The sequence below is a fragment of the Lutjanus erythropterus genome, chromosome 18, assembly GCF_056507025.1.
Source record: "Lutjanus erythropterus isolate fLutEry1 chromosome 18, fLutEry1.hap2, whole genome shotgun sequence".
NCBI classification, from domain to species: domain Eukaryota; kingdom Metazoa; phylum Chordata; class Actinopteri; order Lutjaniformes; family Lutjanidae; genus Lutjanus; species Lutjanus erythropterus.
The window spans coordinates 31,835,494-31,855,487 of record NC_139334.1 but is presented as its reverse complement, the minus strand read 5'-3'; the positions used below and the strand labels follow the sequence as shown (position 1 = coordinate 31,855,487).

At 38.7% G+C, this 19,994-nt stretch overlaps 3 protein-coding genes across 3 annotated transcripts; 1 reads left to right on the top strand and 2 right to left on the bottom strand.

The window, feature by feature from the left end:
- Positions 1 to 367: 367 nt before the first annotated feature.
- On the bottom strand, positions 368 to 2,740 carry dtd2 (D-aminoacyl-tRNA deacylase 2). The gene is made up of 3 exons (XM_084742611.1): positions 2,388 to 2,740; positions 1,356 to 1,425; positions 368 to 792 (listed from the first exon to the last, which is right to left on the bottom strand). Exons 1-3 carry the CDS (start codon positions 2,496 to 2,498, stop codon positions 485 to 487), a joined length of 489 nt encoding a protein of 162 aa, XP_084598737.1. The 5' UTR covers positions 2,499 to 2,740; the 3' UTR covers positions 368 to 484.
- Positions 2,741 to 3,424: 684 nt separating this feature from the next.
- Positions 3,425 to 9,222, top strand: nubpl (nucleotide binding protein-like). Its single transcript, XM_084742316.1, has 11 exons — positions 3,425 to 3,677; positions 4,989 to 5,133; positions 5,400 to 5,434; positions 6,161 to 6,251; positions 6,424 to 6,463; positions 7,115 to 7,205; positions 7,302 to 7,395; positions 7,755 to 7,840; positions 7,970 to 8,090; positions 8,418 to 8,500; positions 8,617 to 9,222. The coding sequence occupies exons 1-11, from the start codon at positions 3,549 to 3,551 to the stop codon at positions 8,677 to 8,679; spliced, it is 978 nt and encodes a 325-aa protein (XP_084598442.1). The 5' UTR covers positions 3,425 to 3,548; the 3' UTR covers positions 8,680 to 9,222.
- Positions 9,223 to 14,059: 4,837 nt separating this feature from the next.
- LOC146311307 (nuclear factor 7, ovary-like) lies at positions 14,060 to 15,943 on the bottom strand. The gene is made up of 2 exons (XM_084741890.1): positions 15,612 to 15,943; positions 14,060 to 15,502 (listed from the first exon to the last, which is right to left on the bottom strand). Exon 2 carries the CDS (start codon positions 15,483 to 15,485, stop codon positions 14,091 to 14,093), a length of 1,395 nt encoding a protein of 464 aa, XP_084598016.1. The 5' UTR covers positions 15,486 to 15,502; positions 15,612 to 15,943; the 3' UTR covers positions 14,060 to 14,090.
- Between the last annotated feature and the right edge of the window lie 4,051 nt (positions 15,944 to 19,994).

The following is a 19,994-nucleotide window of genomic DNA, read 5'->3' as shown; positions in this document are numbered from 1 at the left end:
TAACTGGTGGACCAGCAACTTCTGTGTTCTGCAAGGTAAAATGACTGATTTTGCCAATGGAGTCTGGTGGCTTTGGAGAGAGAGCAATATTTGTCTTCTATAACAATGGTTTGGAATCAGAACCTGTCCACAGCTTACTACAGCGGCGCGTCGACCTCTATCTACTGTAGATAATAAACCAACTATGGTTTATTATAACTATGGACCAACTATGGTTAGTTACCTGATATAACTGCACTTTCAAAAAACTCCAAACTATCACTTTAAGACCCCAAATCTTCATAAATTCCAGTTTTTATATTTTTGTGCACATGCAGCTTTGGTTCTACTTATTCATGTTTGTGGAAGACAACACAAAAACAACATATTTATTTTTCATTTGTTTTTTATCAAAAATGCAATTATAAATACATTAATCTCAGAAATTACAGTATTTTGATATTAATCTATAGACAACATCGACCTCCATGATGACGCGAGCAGGTCAGAACTCCATCAGGTGTGTGTAGGGTCCGTTGGTGTCGAGCTTCAGCACTTGTCTGTTTCCATACGTCCCGTATTTCACCGTTACTTCAGCTGCCATCAGTTCCTTCTCACACAGGGAGACGAAGGAGCTGTAGAGCCGCAGTCCGTCCTCTTTGCCGATGTTGTTGTGGTACTGCATGGCCCTGCCTTTGGCCTTCCCACCCAGCGTGGCCTGAGGGACGATCAGCACGCTGCCGGGGAGCTCCAACACCGACACCAGCTTCCCCGAGTCGGTCTCACACAGCCGCACGTTCAACAGCGTGGACACTGGACAGGAGACAGAGGACACGATGTTTATATCTGATACTTTTTCTGAGATCTCGACAACATCAGTATGATCAGCTGTCTCCTGGAAAACCTTGTCGTATCAGTCTGTGACATGTCTGCTGCCCTCTGGTGGATTATCAGTGCACTGCAGGCAGCAGCCGGCCTGTGAGCGCAAAATCCAACATGGCTGCCTTCACAAAGCGGCAGGAAAAGTTTTGCTTTTTAAAAAAGTTACAGTACAAATAACAGTTATATTGTTACCAATATTTCAATGTGAGTATTTACTGTACTGAAACAACCTATAGTTACTAAAAATCTTTACCTTAGCGTTATATTATAGTAGATTCATGACATAATTACCTGTGAATTTCTCAATCATTATTATCATCATTGTGGTCAGTTAACCTTTTAATTCGTGTCAGAAATGCCTGACAAATCAAATATGATACAAAATTATGTACGTATGTATCTATGTAAATAGTTTTTTTTTTTAATTTGTCAAGGGTCCAATTAACGCTTCTTTTCTGGCAGTGTTTTGATGAGGGTTAAAACAGGTGACTGACCCATCTTAGGCAGGATGTCGTCTGCGGCTCCTTTAAAGAAGCAGATGTAAATCACCATTCCTCTGTCAATCTGAAAACACAAAAACACAGACTTCAGTGAGTTCAGAGAAACAGGGTGTCTCAAAGTCCTGGCTTTTTTTGACCTATGACAAAACAAAAATTATTTTCATTGGTGGAAATTCATCAATCATAATTGCCTGATGGCTTAAAAAAAATCTTGACATCATGTTTGACAGCAAATTTGTGAAATTACAGGTTCAGTCCAGCTTTTTCAACTAAGAAACACTGAAAAAATGAGACCTTTCCTTTTCCTTCAATCTTTTCCATAATATTTTTCTAATTTCAAACATCTAAAGAACCAGACAGCAGGGAGAGAATTAGTATCCTTGGCTGCAGGGTTATGGATGCAATAATATTTTGATTAGCGTATTTTTACATTATAATATAGCCATGGCTACTTCCCTGTTAAACGTTTAGTTTTCCATAAAAATGAATTTCCTGCTGTTAAAGGCAGTTAAATTAAATTTGAGCTTTCATCCATGATTTTTTTTTTTTTAAAGCTGCTGTGAAACCCTGTTCACCTGCTGATCTTGATCGAATGAGCTCACTGTGTTTCCTGATTAAGGCCACAGGATGCTGAAAAACTCTGGAAGTGTTTGACTCCAGCTGGTGCAGAACTCTGCTTTGTCTTGATTTTATAACTTAACATTTTGTGGTTTGTACACTGTATTCTTCTGCTTCTTTATACACAATTTCTCTTGAATATTTATTTTAATATATTTCATTTTCTCTTTTTTTTTTGCTTTACCTTTAAAGTAATTTCTCCCTATAAAAATGGAATATAAATGCTTATTTTTTCAACTCCCCTCGTTTTTTCATGTTTTATGTTCTCTTTTTTATTATTCGTTTATTCGTTTTCTTTCACTTTCACTTGGTCTCATCATTACAGTGAACAGTGTTGTACATGTCAGGATAAAGACATTGCTATCAGCGGTTCAGATGCAGTAGATGTAGTAGACATGTTCTTCTCACCTGGACAAACTGAGCCTCTGACTGTTCCTCTGCAGGTTTCACCTGCAGTCTGGCCTGCAGACACTGCTGCAGGACCACCCGAGCCACGGGACCACTGACTTTATCCGACATCACCGCTCACTGATCCGGTTTATCCTCTCTGCTGTCTGCCTGCTCGTTTAAAACTCTTTATACACAAGAAACCAGCAGTCCGATCTAAAAAGTTCAACGAACAGAACGATATCGACTTATAATCTCACAGAAATGTGCAATGACCGGTGAGGAAATAACAGAAGAAAACTCATGCAACACACTTCCGCGTTAACGTCAACTAAAGTCACCCAAAGGTGCTCAAGGCTGCGCAGGATTTTCGCAGTCCTTCCTTTCCGGTCTCTTTTCTTTTGGGTGGATTTTATTTTATTTTCTTAACCCATCAGCTTTTGTTAAGCAACAGGCCTACAAACAAACAAACAATTAATATTTCTAAGATTAAAATAGAAACACCAGTTAAAGTAAAGAAATCGTACACAAGATATGAGCTCATATTTTTTTAAAAAAGAACACCAGAAGAAAAAGGAGCAACAAGATCAAAGTAAACACGCGTATTTAAAATGTAAATATATTAGAGACAATTAAAATAAATAATAGTTTGACATGTCAAACGATAATTAATTTTTATTTCTTTTTTATTAGTCTTTGTTATGAAATTCAAACCTAAATGTTTTAAAGCAGAAATTAATAAAAAGGGGTATCCATTCGAAAACTTACTAATACTAATTATTTACCCCGTAAAATAATCAAAATAAGATCCATATAATTTTTGAATTTTTATTGATTATCCAATTATCCCAAACTCATTAAGTTATTAATAATGAATATATTAATAGGTATGCGGAAGATAATCAATGATATTTCATTTTGTTTTTATTTATTTACAAGTTTATTTGACAGAGACCGCATATAATACATACGAATATCAATAATGTTCACGATGTACATAATCACTGGGTTGCATATAGTATTTACAGAACAGGGATTGTTTTATTTATTAATGATTTTATGAAACTGAAAAGAAAGCGAAAGAAAGAAAATGTTAGACGCAGCCAATAACACGCATGCGTACTTTGCGCAAGCTTGATGCGCAGCAGACGGGCGACCTGAGGAGCATCCAAACAGCTAAACATGGCTCAGCTCACATACAGCAGACTGTCTCAGTTGTTGAGAATATCTCTGAATAAAGCTTCAGCTTTACGGACACGGACAGAAATAACACCCGGACCTGCGTGTTGTGTCCAGTTTGTCCGCTGCCAGGTGAGATAACTGTCTGTTTCTGTGAGAACAACACAGTGAAGCTCCAGTGCAGCTAGCTAACAGGTTCACCATGACGTCAAGCTGAAACAGAGACCCAGAACGAGACCGGAAGTTTTCAAAATAAAAGCGATAACGATGAAACAAAATATTATAATAAAAGAAGGCATCCTCAAATATCAGCATTTTGTATTTTGTATACATGATTATATGTCAGTCTTCATACATGCATGTGTCCTCGCTTTGATACATAAACTAATTTAATTGTGAAAGATTCTATTCTTAATCATACAACCGGAACCTTGTGTTGTATTCGTGTGACTTGATTTACAGGCAGTGCTGCCCTAAGACTTAACTTGTTCTATCGATTTTATACGATTTAACGGAACTATTATTTAATATGTTTGATATTTTTTGTTATTTTAAAATAAGATAAATAAAATAACGTAATAGCAGCAGCTGGAGGAAAAATAGTGATACTAGAAGCAGCTGGTAATGTCAGGTATTGAATATAGTCAGTCTCTGTTTGGATAGAAAGACTCGACAAAAATCATTTGTACCACTTCCTAACTATTAACCCTTTATAAAGGGTTTATAAATTGTGAGTAATGGTTTAATTTTATCATGGTGGACGAGGATAAATACTAACCAAAGAACCAAAGTTGTTCTTATTTTTGATCTATAAAGCATTAATAAATGAAATGAAAGTTTTTATGCACTTAGAAAATATAACACAAATACTTTTTATAATGACTTTGTACTGATACTTGTCATTTCATAAATGGGTATAATGGTCAAAATAATGGTACCATTAATAAAGCATGTATTACAGAAGCAAATATTCTACTTTATATTATAAAATAAAATATCCATGCTTATAAAAGTAAAAAAAAAAAAAATAGTATAGTATCTTACAAGAATAGTATGGTGACAGATAATTATCTCCTTGTTTTTGTTAAGTCTCCTCATAACTTTTAGTGGTAAAAACAAACTTCTTTTTGTGGACACATTTTGACAGTTGTCTCTCAAGTTTGATCCAGAAGTGTGTAACTGTGTGAGGCTGAGTGCTCAGATCTCATGTCTCATAGGTTTCCACAGTCATGTGACAGAGGCCAGATAAATATATCAAGGCAGCCACCAGCAGTTTGTATTTAAATGCATAGTTTGTGAGTATGGAAGTACTGTACCATACTGTACCGTGGTTTATCAACAGGCCTGGAATGCAAACCAGCAACTTTGAAGTCACATCTTTCTGATCTTGAAGTTCAGTTTCCACTGAGTACGTTTCATCTGAGCACATATTGTTTCTCGCAGAGGTCGATGGACAGTAAGGCGTTACAGGAGAGGCAGAGGCAGCAGATGGCGAGGAGTCTTCCCAAACAGAAGCCCATCACGGGGGTCAAGCAGGTCATCGTCGTGGCTTCAGGGAAAGGTGGCGTGGGCAAGTCCACCACTGCAGGTACAGAATGAATTCCCTGCTGAAAAAAAAAATGGAGGATTCTTCCAGTATCTTTATTCTTCCAAAGCTTTATGAGTCTGTCGTGGATATTTTATAATTAATTCCTTTCAAGTCTGACTAACTGGCAGCAGTCTGCAGAAAACAGACAAAAACAAAGAAAATTGGGTTTCGAATTGAAAAATAATTGTTAAAATATATTTCAAAAAGCCTGCTGTCTTTAAGTTTCCAGTCAGGGGTGTTTGATGTCTCCTTCTCTGTCTCTGCAGTGAACTTGGCTCTTGGATTAATGGCCAATGATTCGGTAAGGAGTCTTCTCCCTCATATCACATTTCTTTTCTTTTTCATTTTCATTTGTCATTCATTTAAAACCAGATGGGCAACTTTGGCTTTTCATGACTTAAACTAAGTGCCTCAATTTAATACTGATGCCTCTATATATCCTACATAAGCAAATGAGACTGTTAGTGAGGAGATTCTTTATTTTTATAGAATTATTCGTAATATCTGCCTCTGGGTTGGATTCTCCTTGAAATCAGATGAAGCATGCAGGCAGGAAGAGTTAACTATTTAAAAAAGAAGCAACAGGAGAGTTTGACTAGATAATTTTACTTTTGATGTTATAGTTTGTGGTTATTACTGTAGAAACACTACCACTTTTCTCCACAGGGGTCTCCAAAATCAACAGAATATGAGCTCCTTGTTGTAGCTTTAAGAAGATTTATTAAAACTACATCTGCCCTTCAAGCTGACTAGTGTATACTGTGAATAATCCTCAAATTTCATGGTTAATTATGTGAAAATGAGCCTGAAAATTACACTTGCTAGTTATCACATACTTAACCAAATTTGGGCATAATTTCCAGGTAATATCTAAGAAAATTTAAATGTATTAACTTGTTAATTACCTTCTGTTTACTGTGAAATTATGGGATCTAGAAAATGAACCCAGTCAAATCAGTCTAGAAGGTCTTCCTTCTAAATTTTAAACTTATTAAACGTTTATCTTCCCTCCGTCTTTCTCTCTCAGACCAAGTCAGTCGGTCTGTTGGATGCTGACGTCTACGGTCCATCGATTCCCAAACTGATGAACCTGAAGGGAAACCCGGACCTCTCTGACAGTACGACATGACATCGTTCATCTTTCTCTCTATATCCATCTTTGATCAGAGATCGTTGGTTTTTTCTGTAGTGGTCCAGTGGTGTTTGTTCAGTCGGGGTTCTTTGGAGGTTTCTAAAAAATGTGCTGAAGCTTCTGTAACCATAAACTGACTTGTTTTCTCTTTGTACCAGACAATCTGATGATCCCTCTCACCAACTACGGGGTTCCTTGGTGAGTCCAGTCTGAACTCTTCACATTCTGGTTCAGAGCCAAAACAAAATTAAATTGTAGCTCCTGTTCTGACTTGAAAACATATCAAATTGTGATTATTTTTTACAGATATTGTAATTGTGAATGATACTTTTTACATCATTATTCTCATTTTTATGGTAAAACATATTAATTTTTTTGATCTGTACCAAAAGATGTAGACCTGCAATGATTTGTTGATTAATCAATTAGTTGTCAACTATTTTGATAATCAGTTAATCAGTTTGGATCTTCTTTTTTTTTCTAAGATAATTGTCCAAATTCTCTGATTTCAACTCCTCAAATGTGAATATCTTCTTTACTCTTCTCTTACAGTAAACTGAAAACCTTTGAGTTGTGGACAAACAAAACAACTAATCTAATAATTGATTCTAATAATTGAATAAATAATAATTGATAATGTAAGTAGTCATTAGTTGCAGCCCTGCAAAGATGTTTTCTTCAGATTGTAGGATCTGATGTGTCGGCCTGCAACGTCTCTGCAGCATCACAATAATTTCACTAACAAAAATTGTTTTTTATCAAATATTGCACCTCCTGTGATTTGAAAATTGCAGTAGATCATATTGCAATTTCACTGAAAAAACAAAACAAACTCTTCTTCTCTCTCAGCATGTCGATGGGCTTCCTGGTGGAGGATGTGGCTCCCATCGTGTGGAGGGGCCTGATGGTGATGTCAGCGATAGAGAAACTGCTCAGGCAGGTGAGAACTTCTCTCCAACTCAAGTTTGTTCTTGTCCAGCTGAGGTTGGACGACAAAGTTGAGTTGATTTGAAGAGACTGAGGTGTGTGTTTGTAGGTGGACTGGGGCTCACTGGACTATCTGGTGGTCGACATGCCTCCCGGCACTGGAGACGTCCAGCTGTCAATCACTCAGAACATCCCAATCGCAGGTCAGATCCACTCAAAGACATGATTTCTGTTAAATTTATTCCTCGTCCTGATATGAATTGAGTGCAAAGTTAGTATGACCTAGTCAGAATGGCCACTGTTGTGAGTGAAAGGCTGAGGTTGAAAAATTCTTATAACTTTATTTATACAGCACCTTTCAACAAGTTCTTCCCAGTAAAAACAAATAAAAGTAAATAACATCTAAAACATAAAATATAAAACAAGATAAAATAATTTAAACACATGACAACAAATATATCAGTTCAGGAAAAGACATGACCTAAAAGTGAGTTTTAATTTGAAAGAGTTTTTCAGTGTGAAGTTAAGTGATGTCATGTGTCTGTGTTTTTTCGTTGTGTAGGTGCGGTCATTGTGTCGACACCGCAGGACATCGCCCTGCTGGACGCTCGCAGAGGAGCCGAGATGTTCAAGAAAGTTAAAGTGCCGGTAATCTGTGTTTTTGTGTTCCTGTTGTCTGTGAACTCAGGTTAAAATTCCAACAAATGAAAAACAATTAAATCTGATGAGAGCTGAAGTTACAGGAGGGTTAACTCGTCACGTTCCGTGTCCCTGCAGGTTCTCGGTCTGGTGCAGAACATGAGCGTCTTCCAGTGTCCCAACTGTAACCACCAGACCCACATCTTCGGCTCTGACGGTGCCCGACAGCTCGCCGACACTCTGGGAGTCCAGTTGTTAGGTAGGTGCAGCAGGAGGACCGGCGAGCCCGTCAGCTGTTCATATGTTACCATGGTGATGGGAAAGAAGTGAAAACCCAGAGTTAATCCTGAAAGTTACCTCGCTAAACCACACATCCTGCTTCGTAACAAAGTCGAACAAGTTTCTTTATTATCATTTAATTAAATAATTAACAAACAAATGTATTAAGTAAATAATTATTGGAAAGTAAAGATGAAAACAGCAAATAAAAATCTTACTTTAATTTGATGTTTGACTGGTTGTTTTTGATTATTTTAATGGATTTATTTCCCCTTTGAGGTTATATTTTCTGCGTGTCTCCCTCCAGGTGACGTTCCTCTTCATCTAAACATCAGAGAGATGTCAGACAGAGGGAAGCCAGTGGTCGTCTCCTCTCCTGACAGCCCAGAGGTTTCTATTCTCTTCTATTCTGCTCAGTTCTTGCCGACAGCCGTTGTTTTGATGCCCTGAGGTGTATCTTTATTTGCTTTATTCTGTGTGTGTGTGTGTGTGTGTTCGCTCTTTAGGCAGAGGCGTACAAGAAGGTGGCGTCCGCCGTGGTCCGGAGACTGGAGGAGGTCAACACATGACTGACAGCTGCGAGAGGAAGTCGACGTGACACGAGACACTCCGCAACACACATGTGACACACGTACATGTAAACATACAAACACACACACACTGATCTGCTGTCGTAACGCACAATAAATTCAACCCAAAGCACTACTAACAACAGTACACACTGAGTATACTGTCTACTAGTACTACAGTATTACTGAATAAATGTGATCCATTTAGTTGTGTGATAATATTTACAGCCACAAATCTCTTTCTGTTGCTTGAATATGAAAACAAAACGAAATGTAATGAGCTTAATATCTGATTCTCTGTATCATAATAAACAAATGACATTTCAGCTTTATTAAGATCCTATCATGTCTTCTTTTAAGACAACTGTACTTTTGATATTTTAGTGGCCATAAACAGGAAGTAAAGCTGATAAAACCATGACAGATGTGATCTGTAGATGACTGTCACCAGGTCATATATGTATGTGTAAACTATAATTTAAATGCTGTATGTATATTTTCTCAGACTGTTCACGCTCTGAATGATTAAAATGTGAGTTTTGATGCATTCTGGATGTTTATTAGTTTCTCAGATGATTCAAAGTCACTCGGAGATGTGACTGACTCGTCTCCTGTCATGTTTCAGAATATAGATCCATGATTGTGTTTAAAAACATGAATGAGTCTTTATATATTAAAAGTAAAATTATTATAGATAATTATGACTGATGATGAATCTTTTAAATTTAGTTGTGTTAAATAGGATTGGTAGGGTTACTGTTTTTAGGGCTGCAACTAACTTTTTTTTTTTTTTTTATCATCGATCGTTTCTTAGTTAAAGTTTTCAAAAAAACAACAAAATAAAAACATAAAATGCCTCCATGCTGCTCGTCTGATGTAATCCAAGTCCCCTAAAGCACCAACATGCCAAGTTGACTAAAAACCTGTTATTTACACGACGTTTCTAACCTGAATCTTCAGTGTAGATCCTTAGCTTGGCATGGCATGTCAGGACTTTGTGAGACTTTGATTACGTCAGATGAATTGTATTTATTTTGTTTTTTAATGTTTGGTCACCATTCACTTCCATTATTTGGGAGATTCTGCAGTGCTGTTTTCCTGTGAAACTCCAGCAGTGTTTTGCAGACTAACGAAATAAACCCGACCATCAATCGCCATGAGGGTGAGTAGATAATGACTCAAATCTCATTTTACAGTTCTGTTTGTCTTCCATGGACAAACAGCAGAGAGCGCTGGTTACGCTGAGATTAATTGTGATGGTGCGATTTCTCGGCCAGGTCTCCCTGAAAAAAAGAGATTTTAATCTCAAGGCACTTCTTCTTCTTCATGTCGACACACTTTGAAAACATAAACACATAATTTTCTTTCTTTGCTAATATGTGGACCTCATCACAACCTGGAATCTGAGGAGGAATCTGGTCACACAGAAACACCTTCACTGCTGGTTGAGCAGAACATCTGCTGAAACTCCAAGACCAGGACCTCAGGGAGTCTGCGTGATTTGGAGAAAATTCCTACATTGTTAGGATTAACTAAGTATTTGGACTGAAATACTCTCTAAAGTCCACCTCCAGTCATGTTTTAAACAATATAAAATGCGCTGCAAGAAGTAATTGATTGATTGTTTTTTGCAAAATAAGTTCAAATACCTTGATAAAATGGCTTACATTCAACTCTATACCTTACTTTCATTTAGCATTCAAGAATTTATGAATATGAAAATAGTCCCCACACTCTCCACACAACCCCAACCCTTACCTCTAAATAGCGGCACCTGCTTCTCCTGTTTTGCTCTCTCATCATGGTACATCCTGTTTCTCCTGTGGGCGGGGCATCACTGCAAATGATATGTACAGCACCACCTGCACAATTAACGGGATTGGTTCCTTAGGTTTATGACATCATATACTCAGCCTAAATTAATTTGTTTTTTTGAGGATGTCTGCCTTCTCTCCAGTATAACTGGACTAGATGGCACTCGGATGGCACAAAAGCTCAAAGCAATAAAAAATACATTTGAAAAACTCAAAACAAGTGTCTCCTTCCAAAAATCATGACCCGGTAACTCAAGATAATCCACAGACCTTGTTGTGAGCAGTTTTATGTCAGAACTATTTTCTTTCTAGTAGAAAGAAAGTAGCTCTGACATAAAACAGTAGATTCTATTGCAAAAGAAAGTATTTTATTTGATAATCAGGAGTAACCGGGTCATGATTTTTGGAAAGAGACAAAGTTTTCAACAAAGCACGACTGAACAAATTCAAATTATTATGCAGAGTTGAGCTTTGGTGACTGTGGAGGCCATAACATATGATTTATAACATTTTCATATCAGATACCTGAATTTATTCTCATTTTCAACTCATTTATTCATGTTTCTCCTTTATTTTTTGCCTCATCATCAGTCTGTGAGCCTATTTGTTTGTTTTGATCAGGATGGAGTCACGTGATTGGAGGACGAGGAGGAGGGGGAGTCAGTGACGTCAGCAGACTGAGACGTGGGGTCAGAACCGGTGTTTTTTTCACACGGTCTTTGCCAGAAACTGTTGACCGCAGCTGTGAAATGTCTTACTGTGTCAGCGCAGAGAAACCCCCGAATACTGGAAGCACACAAAGACACACACAGAGGAAGGAGTGTTTCTCTGGAAAGATGACACGACAAAAATGTTCAGAACTTGTCTCATCTGGGAAAATCCATGTTTCAGCCTCAATATTAATACAAGCCCACGCAAACAGACACACATAGATATTTACAGAGATCAGAAGGATTTGCACAGATTTGCACTCAAACTTTTGGTTCCACAAAGTGTCTTTCAAGCATTTCCTCTGAACTTTCCACCATTCTGAATTAAAGTGAGACAGAAACAGATGACACATTTGCATAATCAGTTTATTTTATACTCAGAAACACTCAGGCTTCTGTTCTTCTGAACCAAACAAAAAAATAAAGTCATAATCCATAAGATTTGCTTATATATCAAAACCCCTTTTGAATTACGGTTGGCATTTCTTCAGTAATATCCATTTGATGAATTTGCATTCAGTCACTGCCTCTCTGTAAAGTGGTTTTCATTGTTACTGGTGGAGTCGACTTTCTCTGAGTAGGATTCAAATTGCACGCCCACGCACGAGGGATTCACAGGAAATTACAGTGTACGGATCTCACATAATGTGGAGGACGACGATTTACCAGCAACTGTGTGAGAGACACCTTTCATTAAGATTTCTTTGAAATGTTTATTTCTGTCATAAATTCATCAATGTTTATATTCACACAGATGTTAAAAATGATTAGATAATAAGAAGGTAAATGGGTGACTTTAATTTAAACTTTGTCCACCAGTTTTGCAAAGGCCACACCTGTTGCATTATGGGTCAGAAGCTATACAGCTGTAGAGAAACAACATCTGGCTCCAAATAACCATATTCTGCACAGTCTGAGAGGCGCACATGGTAATTTATGAACCGCTGTGGACCACTGTGGTTACATATGTTGATCACACATTTGATCATCTTCAATAACTTGTTTAGGTTTGTGTTTAAGAAGTTATAAATAGCTTTTCTGGTGAGAAAATGTGTTGATTGCACTTGAAAGACCACCGGGAGCAGAGGGCATAGAGGGAGCTCTGCCAGGAAACAGATGGTGAAGCACCTACTGCAGTGTTACAACTGCCAGATGCAACCAGAGAAAATCAGCAGATTTTTAAATTAAGTATTTTTGTATAGTTTTCTTTAAAATGCATATAATAATGTGATGGTATGACTGAGCATTCTGGGTAAACTTAATAAGGAACCAATAAACAGGATGATGAGTCCAAACTTCTCCATTTATTTATTTACAACATTAATTTATTTTGAATACAGTTTTACAACAATACAACAGATATTAAAATCTACATTTTTGGAGAACCTCACAAAAGCTAAAATTCAGAATCAATTACACTTCATGTTGTCTATTTAAAGATCAGATCCTGCATGTCACAGTGGAAGATTCTGGTGCAGAGCTACACCTACAGTAACGTAATTTATTTCCAACAAGTAACCAGTCTCACATGCAAGCTTCAGAAATGGTGTTGCTTGCTGTAATCAGCAAGGTGAAACCAAACACTGAACACAGATTTAGAATTAGAGTAATAAACCAGGGTTTTTATCACCAGAATAAAGAACATGGATGAAGAGGGAAATCTGGGTGATGGAAGCTGAGAGGAGGAGGCTGATGGCAGGGAAGCAAGCAAGGTTGGAGAGGCAGAGGGACAAAGGTGGGTTGAAAGGCAGTGATCTTGGGAAAAGGAAAAACAAGGTAAGTATCCACAAAAAAAATAAATAAAATAAAATAAAATACACAAGCAAAAAATCAAGCTCGAACACACAGCTCAAGGTGGCCTGAAGCAGTGAGCCAGTGTTTTATTCTGCAGGACTGATCACTGGATGGTTCTCAGGTGAGCAGCAGGTGAGTTGAATGATCAATTAAAGGAGTGAGGAATTCACTGAGACAAACTCCAAAGAGACGTGTTTGTCTTTGTTTGTCACCCCACTATTTAGTCCACTGAATAAGACGTGTTGTCTGTCTTCAGTCTCCTCTACCATCACTGTGATCTCAGCTTCAAAACAGATCACTTTTCTCTTGTGCTCCAGGACTGTTCTTCACTAAACACTCATTTGTGCTGCATGATATATAAATCACTGACTGTAAGGCAGCTGACATCAGTTTTAACTTCATTTGAGATTTATAGATCGAAGGTGCTGAAGTTACAACTTTGTCTCTCAGAACCAGCAGAAGCAAAGTTTTTTTTAATGCTCAGTGTCTTTTATGAAGTGAACTTAAGCAGACCATCAGACAATTTAAAAGCTGAGTTGGTAGAGCGGAGAGAGAGGTGATCTCTGTGCTGAGGCTATGAGTGCGCTGCAGTGGTCCAGGTTTGATTCCAGCCTGTGTTGTTTTGCTGCATGTCACCTCCCCTCTCTCTATCAAGTTGAGTGCAAATAAAAATGGATGACATGCTTCCACTTCCTCCCACTGTACAAAGATGTGGCCAAAGCATCCAAGATACGGGTGCTGCCATCTTGACGTCTGTGCAGTAACTAATCAGTGATGGAGACACACAACTGAATGACAAGCAGAGCTCAGCTGTCAATCATGATGTGAAACCCACTTTTTATAGCATCAAATAATTAATTAAAACCAAACTGATCAAAAAAATGTAACACTTGAACAGTGTGATAAGAACCTAAAATGACAGAAAGACACTGATGATAAAAAAAAATAATAAACACAAAAATCAGAAAGTAAAATAGTTTTACACAAGAAAAAGTTGACAATAGAAACTAAAATCTAAATGTCAAGTTAAATAAAAAACAATAACTGAAAGAAAAATAAAGGTACACCATGAATATATTCATCCTGTTTATCTCTAACTGCTCTGTTCCACTGTCACACAGACCTTCAGTGGTAATATCTTCAGTGGGAGTTCATCCAAAGTGCCAATGTATGGAAACATCCTGTCAGTGAAAGTGTGTGTGAAGGTGTGTATGTGTGTGTTAGTATCAAGATCAGAGAATGACAGCTTTCCTCTGTTCAAGTCCAGATTCACTCTGATCCTCTGGAGCTTCTTCTGCACTCTGAGAACAGTGATTGGATCTGGTGGAGACTGTGCTGAGTATTTACCTCCATAGAACCATATTCCCCATAATCCAGACTGTATGGGTCCCTTCCTCTGGACAGACTCTGAACACACACCCAGAGCCCAGCATGTATTGTCTCCAACCTCGACATCCCAGCTGTGAGTCCCTGAGTTAAAGCCCTCAGAGCCGAGGACAGACCAGTATTCATCAAACCTCTCTGGATTATCAGGAAGCTGCTGTTCCTCTCCTCGTCTCACACTGGTCAGATCTTCAGACAGGACGAGTCGTGGATCAGCAGTGTTTGTGTCCAGAATGACAGGAGTGTAGGAGACCATGTCCTTCATCTTGTTCCAGATGTTGAAGGTCAGGTTGCCCAGGTGTTTGGCCTGGTCTATCAGAGCTCCTGAGAGCAGCTGTGGATCCTCCAGCAGGGGGCGCTGCTGGACTCTTTCCACTGCAGCCTTGTAGTTGTGCAGGAATGAGACGTCTTCAGCTCTCAGCTGCTCCTCTGTGTCTCTGACTGTGTGTGAAAGAGCTGCTATCTCTCTGCTCAGAGCCTCCATCTTCTCCTTCATCATCTGACTCTTCTGCTCCTCTTCCTCCCTCAGTGCAGCCAGCCTGGCCTCCTCTTCCTCTTCTAGAAACTGGTGAAGCTTCTTAAACTGCTCCTTAATCTTCCTCTCTGTGTGTCGGGCCTGGACCTTCATGTGTTCTGCTGTTTGATCAAACTCATCTTTAACGTCTTTAAAATCCTTTAACTTCTCCTTTAAGGTCTCCAGAGTTTCCTGAAGTTCCTTCTTGTGTTGTCGTGCAGCTTCATCGATGGGTCTGAATCTGTGGTTGGTGTGTTTTTCTGAATCTCTGCAGACGACACACACTGGCTGCTGATGGTCCAGACAGAAGAGTTTGAGTTTCTCAGAGTGCAGACTGCAGAGAGACTCTGAAGATCTCTGATCTCTCTGCTGTAAGAAGGTCTCACACAGCTTCTTTAACACCAGACTAACAGGTGGATGTTCCCTTGAAGATCTTCTCTTACAAACTGGACACTCACGTGTTGGTTTCTGTCTCCACCAGATCTGCAGACAGTCTTTACAGAAGCTGTGGCTACATGACAGAACAACAGGATCTCTGAAGACGTCATGACAGACCGGACAGCAGAGATCCTCCTCTGATCTGGAAGACATTTTGTCTCAGAGTGAAGCTGAAAACACAGCAGACAGACAGTACAGTCAGTCATGTCTCCCCTCCCTCCTCCACTGACTTCACTCAAATTTACTTTGACTTTGAGTTCAGTTTTTAGTCAAACTCACCTTCAGTGTGTGGAGTGTCAGCAGGTTGGAGTTTTCCTCTTTTCTCTCCTGCAGCTGAACTCACTCAGAGGAAGTTGTTGGTTTGGTCTGAAGGTGAATCTGATCGGTTGTGTTTCAGTCTGTGCGTCTCTCTTGAAGTGACAAAAAACAAACTGTATCCTGGTTTATCACAGGTGAATCAGGTGAAGGGTGGAGCTCGTTCTTCTGTTGAATGTTGTTGGTTCACATGTAACACAGAGGTGTGTTTCATTCCAAGGTTCTTATTCATTGTCATAAACTGACAGTGTGCAGCAGGATGTTGCCTCAGTACATTAATGATGTTGTGAATACATGAGATGAAATAATGTGTCCACCAGGGGGCTCCCAAGAGTAACAGATGTTAACTGCATTTTGATCCTTAAGACAGACAGATTACATTCCTCTCCTACCAAGACGCTTTCATTGATGATGGATTTGATTAACAGGGAATGTTGCACTGCTGTGTTTCTGCTGTAACTGAACGTTTAGGGGTTCATTTAATTGTAAGCGTAATAAGAAAACAATAGTCTCTGCATGAGGTGAAAGGAGGTGAAGTGAGTGCTGGGATCTTTAGAGGTGCTATTATGCATAAGCAACCTGTTTCACATAATTGTCCCACTCACCCCCATGAGAGAGCAACATCTCTGCCAGCTGGTAAATCAGAGTCCTGAGTCCTCCGACTTGGGGTTGTAGGCAGTGGAAGCTTCTTCAGTTCTGAACTACATAGAAAAATACATAAATACATAGACACACATATAAATACATAGAATAATGTGATTGTAATGTGATTGTGTTGTAACTGAGCATGCATGTCCCAGTGGAAGTTGTGGTTATTCAGACGGTTCATGTTTTGGTACAGTAGTAACCAGTATCATATTCAAATTCCAAAAATGGGCTAAAAAGGGCTATTATTGGGAGTAACATCATCATACATGAAATTGAATGACAGAGATACAGGCCCTAATCTTCACGAGACAATATAACGCTCCATGGCGACCACGTTTTAGTGCTTCAATCTTTAATGTGGCATGGATCATATTTAGAGTGCTTATTCAGTCAAGACACTTAGTTCATGGTACCACAGGGAGGTGTTCATTTGGTCTGAAGGTGAATTTGTTCATTTATTTTTCAGTCTGTGTCTGCCTTTAGTGAGGAAAAATAAACTGTTTTGTGGTTGGAGCTCTGTCAGACCTTCTTTGTTGAACGTTGTTGCACACAGGGGTGTGTTTCATTTCAAGTTACTGATTCATTGCTGGAAACATAGGCTGATGTGTGCAGCACTTACAGTTACTTTTCATGGAGATTTTAACCTGATGGTGGTGTTTTTGGCATTTTGCACTGGACTGAAGTCATAGACAAACAGGAGAGTAGAATGTGTCCACCAGGAGGCGCCCAAGAGCACTGTTCCACAAGAGGGTTATATTAGTTCGAGAACATGTCAGTGGTCATCATGTGAAAACTAAATATCATGTTAACAGGTTGGCTGCTAATATTAAAGGTTTAATCAGCTTCCCAAAGAGGAGCCAAAGCATCTTGGCCGCCCCCCTGGTGGACGGCTGTAGTACAAGTCATACATGCCTCCCAATGTTAATCGATTTCACATGGGCCAAAGTAAGGGCCTATGTACTTCAATCAAAGTTTGAATAGAGAAGGAACACTACTGGGAAGTTACTGAATCATATACAAATTTTCTTAAAAGACAAATCCAAACAAAGGACTCACCCCTTCAGTAAAAATATGTTAGTTTCAGGAGTTTCATAAAGAACATCTTCATCTGAACTCCCTCCACAGTCTGACGTAAACCTCAGACTGAAAACTGAGCTCACCAGATGTCTGACTGTGCATGGCTTCTGGATGCTTTTTAAATTCTGGATGCAAAACACACTCATACACACACCATGGTGATGTCGACCTATCAGTCAACATATTAATTTTACCTCTCCCTCCCTCTCTCCTTCTCTCCTCCTGCACAAAATTGACATCAAACTCATTTAACCTTGAATCAGGAAGTCAATTCTATTTCAGCTCAGGAAATGAACCAGAGGAGGAGGAGAAAGAGAGAGGAGGAGGAGGAGGAGGAGGAAGAGGAGGAGGAAGAGGAGGAGGAGAGGGGAGGAGGAGGAGGAGAAGAGAGGAGGAGAAGAGGGGAGGGGAAGATGGGAGAAGAGAGGAGGAAGAGAGGGGGAGGAGGAGAGGATGTGTGTGGGGGGGCATTTTTATGGCATTTAACATACGTAGATAGATAGATAGACTTGAACTAAGGGTTCCAAAAGGGTATTTCCTGAAGGGCTGAGGTTCTACCAAGAGCCATTTGCTTCTGAAGAACCCTGTTTTTAAGAACAAACTCATCAAGAGTTCTTTGAATGACTACAGTTTCTGTATCAAACCCTTTTCATTCATACAAAGAACCCTTTGTGAAAGAAAGAGTTCTTCAGGGATTGTTGAAATCCTTAAGCTGCCTAAGTGTTCTCTAGTTAAAACCCTTAGAATCTAATAGGGTTCTCTGTAAAACCCCTTGGGTGGGTTCTAGATGAAACACTTGGAATACAAAAAGGTTCCTTGTAGAACTCCTTAGACCGGTTTTTGATAAAACCCTTGGAATATTTAAAGGTTCTCAGTAGATCCCCTGGGTGGATTTTAGGTAAAATCCTTAGAATATTAAAAGGTTGTCTGTAGAACTCCCATTTGCGTTCTAGATGACACACTTGGAATATAAAAGGGGTTTTGGAAGAACTCTCTGGGTGGGCTCTTGTTACCAACTTTAGAAGGTTAAAACAGTCCTGAGTGGAACCATTTCACCATAGAAGTGTTCCCTGTAGAACCTGTCATAGGGGGTTCTGGGTGAAACCTTTTACAGAGGGTTCTGGGTTTAACCCTTTATGTTGGACTCTCAGTAGAACTTTCTGAAAGGGTTCCATGTGGAACCTTTGTACAAGTTTCTACCAGGAACCAAAAAGGGTTCTCATATGGGGACAAGCTGAAGAGCCCTCTGTGGTTCTAAGTAGCACTTTTATTTCTAAGAGTGTGTATAGATGGATAGATGGCTGGATGGGAGGATAGGGTGTTTAGTTGTGTTTAATTATTTCTCCTCCTTCGGTTCTCCTCCTGTATGTGAGTCATCACCGCTGAGAGCAGGAACATTAATAATATAACAGACTGAAATATATTATTGATTCAGGTTATGTTCAGAAACTTTTTTAAACTTCTTACCTCACAAGAACCAATTCATCAGACGCTCAAAGACAGACTCTGAGAGATTATATTTACATTCTTCATTTACATTTTAATCATTTTTTGATTACAGTGAGATTAACAATAAAAGAATAATGACATCATTAAAACATATTACTGTTTCTTGTATTAAAGGGCAATCTGCACCACCGGTGTTTCTCAAAAGCAATGCTGGAATATTTTTTACGTCTCCGGTCACACATGCATCACACTTCTATTTTAAAAATGCTCCTAAATGCAGTGGTGGACAAAGTACTCAACCCCAGTACTTGAGTCAAAGTACAGATACTCCTGGTCAAATATTACTCAACTACAAGTGAAAGTTGCTCAGTCAAAACTTTACTCAAGTTAAAGTAGTAGAGTACTTGCTTTTAAAAATACTTAAGTATTCACAAGTACATGTTTTTAAAAATACTTAAGTATTCAAAAGTACAAATTACAAAGTACATTTTCTAATATCAATACATGCTGTATTGTTTTCATGATGCATTTACAGAAGCTTGTAACTCTCTGAAACCACCTAATGATGCACTGATGCTTGTAGAACCACTCTGCTACACAAAGCCTATAGAAACACCTATAAAAACTTCAGCATAGAAATAAAATCAAAAATTTAAATAACTGAGATTTCTTTCTGTCTTCAGAGGCAATATATACATGAATTATGTTGTATTTTTCATCCTTATAAAACAATCCAACTTTAAAAGCTACCTGGAATAATTAATAATTATAATAACATCTTGAGATTTCATTTAGTCTTTCTCCTGCCGTCACCATTACTGCTTTTTGTTTGAATGAAAGAGGGAGAGCTTGCTTGTTATTGTTGCAGAGAGCGCCTGGACGTATTTCCACTTTTATATCAGTCCCATTTGAGAGGCGCTACTGTGATTGGTTTCCTTCTGTGAGGAACACAACATGTGACCAATTGCATTTTAGAAAAGAAAAAACAGCAACAGCTGACTTCAAAGCTCAGTCGAAAAGTAACAACAACCTTCCTAGAAATGTAGTGGAGTCAAAAGTACAATATTTGTCTTTGAAATGTAGTGGAGTGAAAGTCATAAGTTTCCAAAAAAACAAATACTCAAGTAAAGTACAGATACTCAAAAAATGTACTTAAGTACAGTACTCAAGTAA

Coding starts and splice junctions, on each gene's coding strand:
- dtd2 (XM_084742611.1), bottom strand. CDS start 2,498: ATGTCGGATAAAGTCAGTGGTCCCGTGGCTCGGGTGGTCCTGCAGCAG. Junction 1,426..2,387: donor CAGAGGCTCAGTTTGTCCAG/GTGAGAAGAACA, acceptor TTGTGTTTTCAG/ATTGACAGAGGAATGGTGAT. Junction 793..1,355: donor CGACATCCTGCCTAAGATGG/GTCAGTCACCTG, acceptor TCTCCTGTCCAG/TGTCCACGCTGTTGAACGTG.
- nubpl (XM_084742316.1), top strand. CDS start 3,549: ATGGCTCAGCTCACATACAGCAGACTGTCTCAGTTGTTGAGAATATCT. Junction 5,435..6,160: donor GATTAATGGCCAATGATTCG/GTAAGGAGTCTT, acceptor TTTCTCTCTCAG/ACCAAGTCAGTCGGTCTGTT. Junction 7,396..7,754: donor TCAGAACATCCCAATCGCAG/GTCAGATCCACT, acceptor TTCGTTGTGTAG/GTGCGGTCATTGTGTCGACA.
- LOC146311307 (XM_084741890.1), bottom strand. CDS start 15,485: ATGTCTTCCAGATCAGAGGAGGATCTCTGCTGTCCGGTCTGTCATGAC.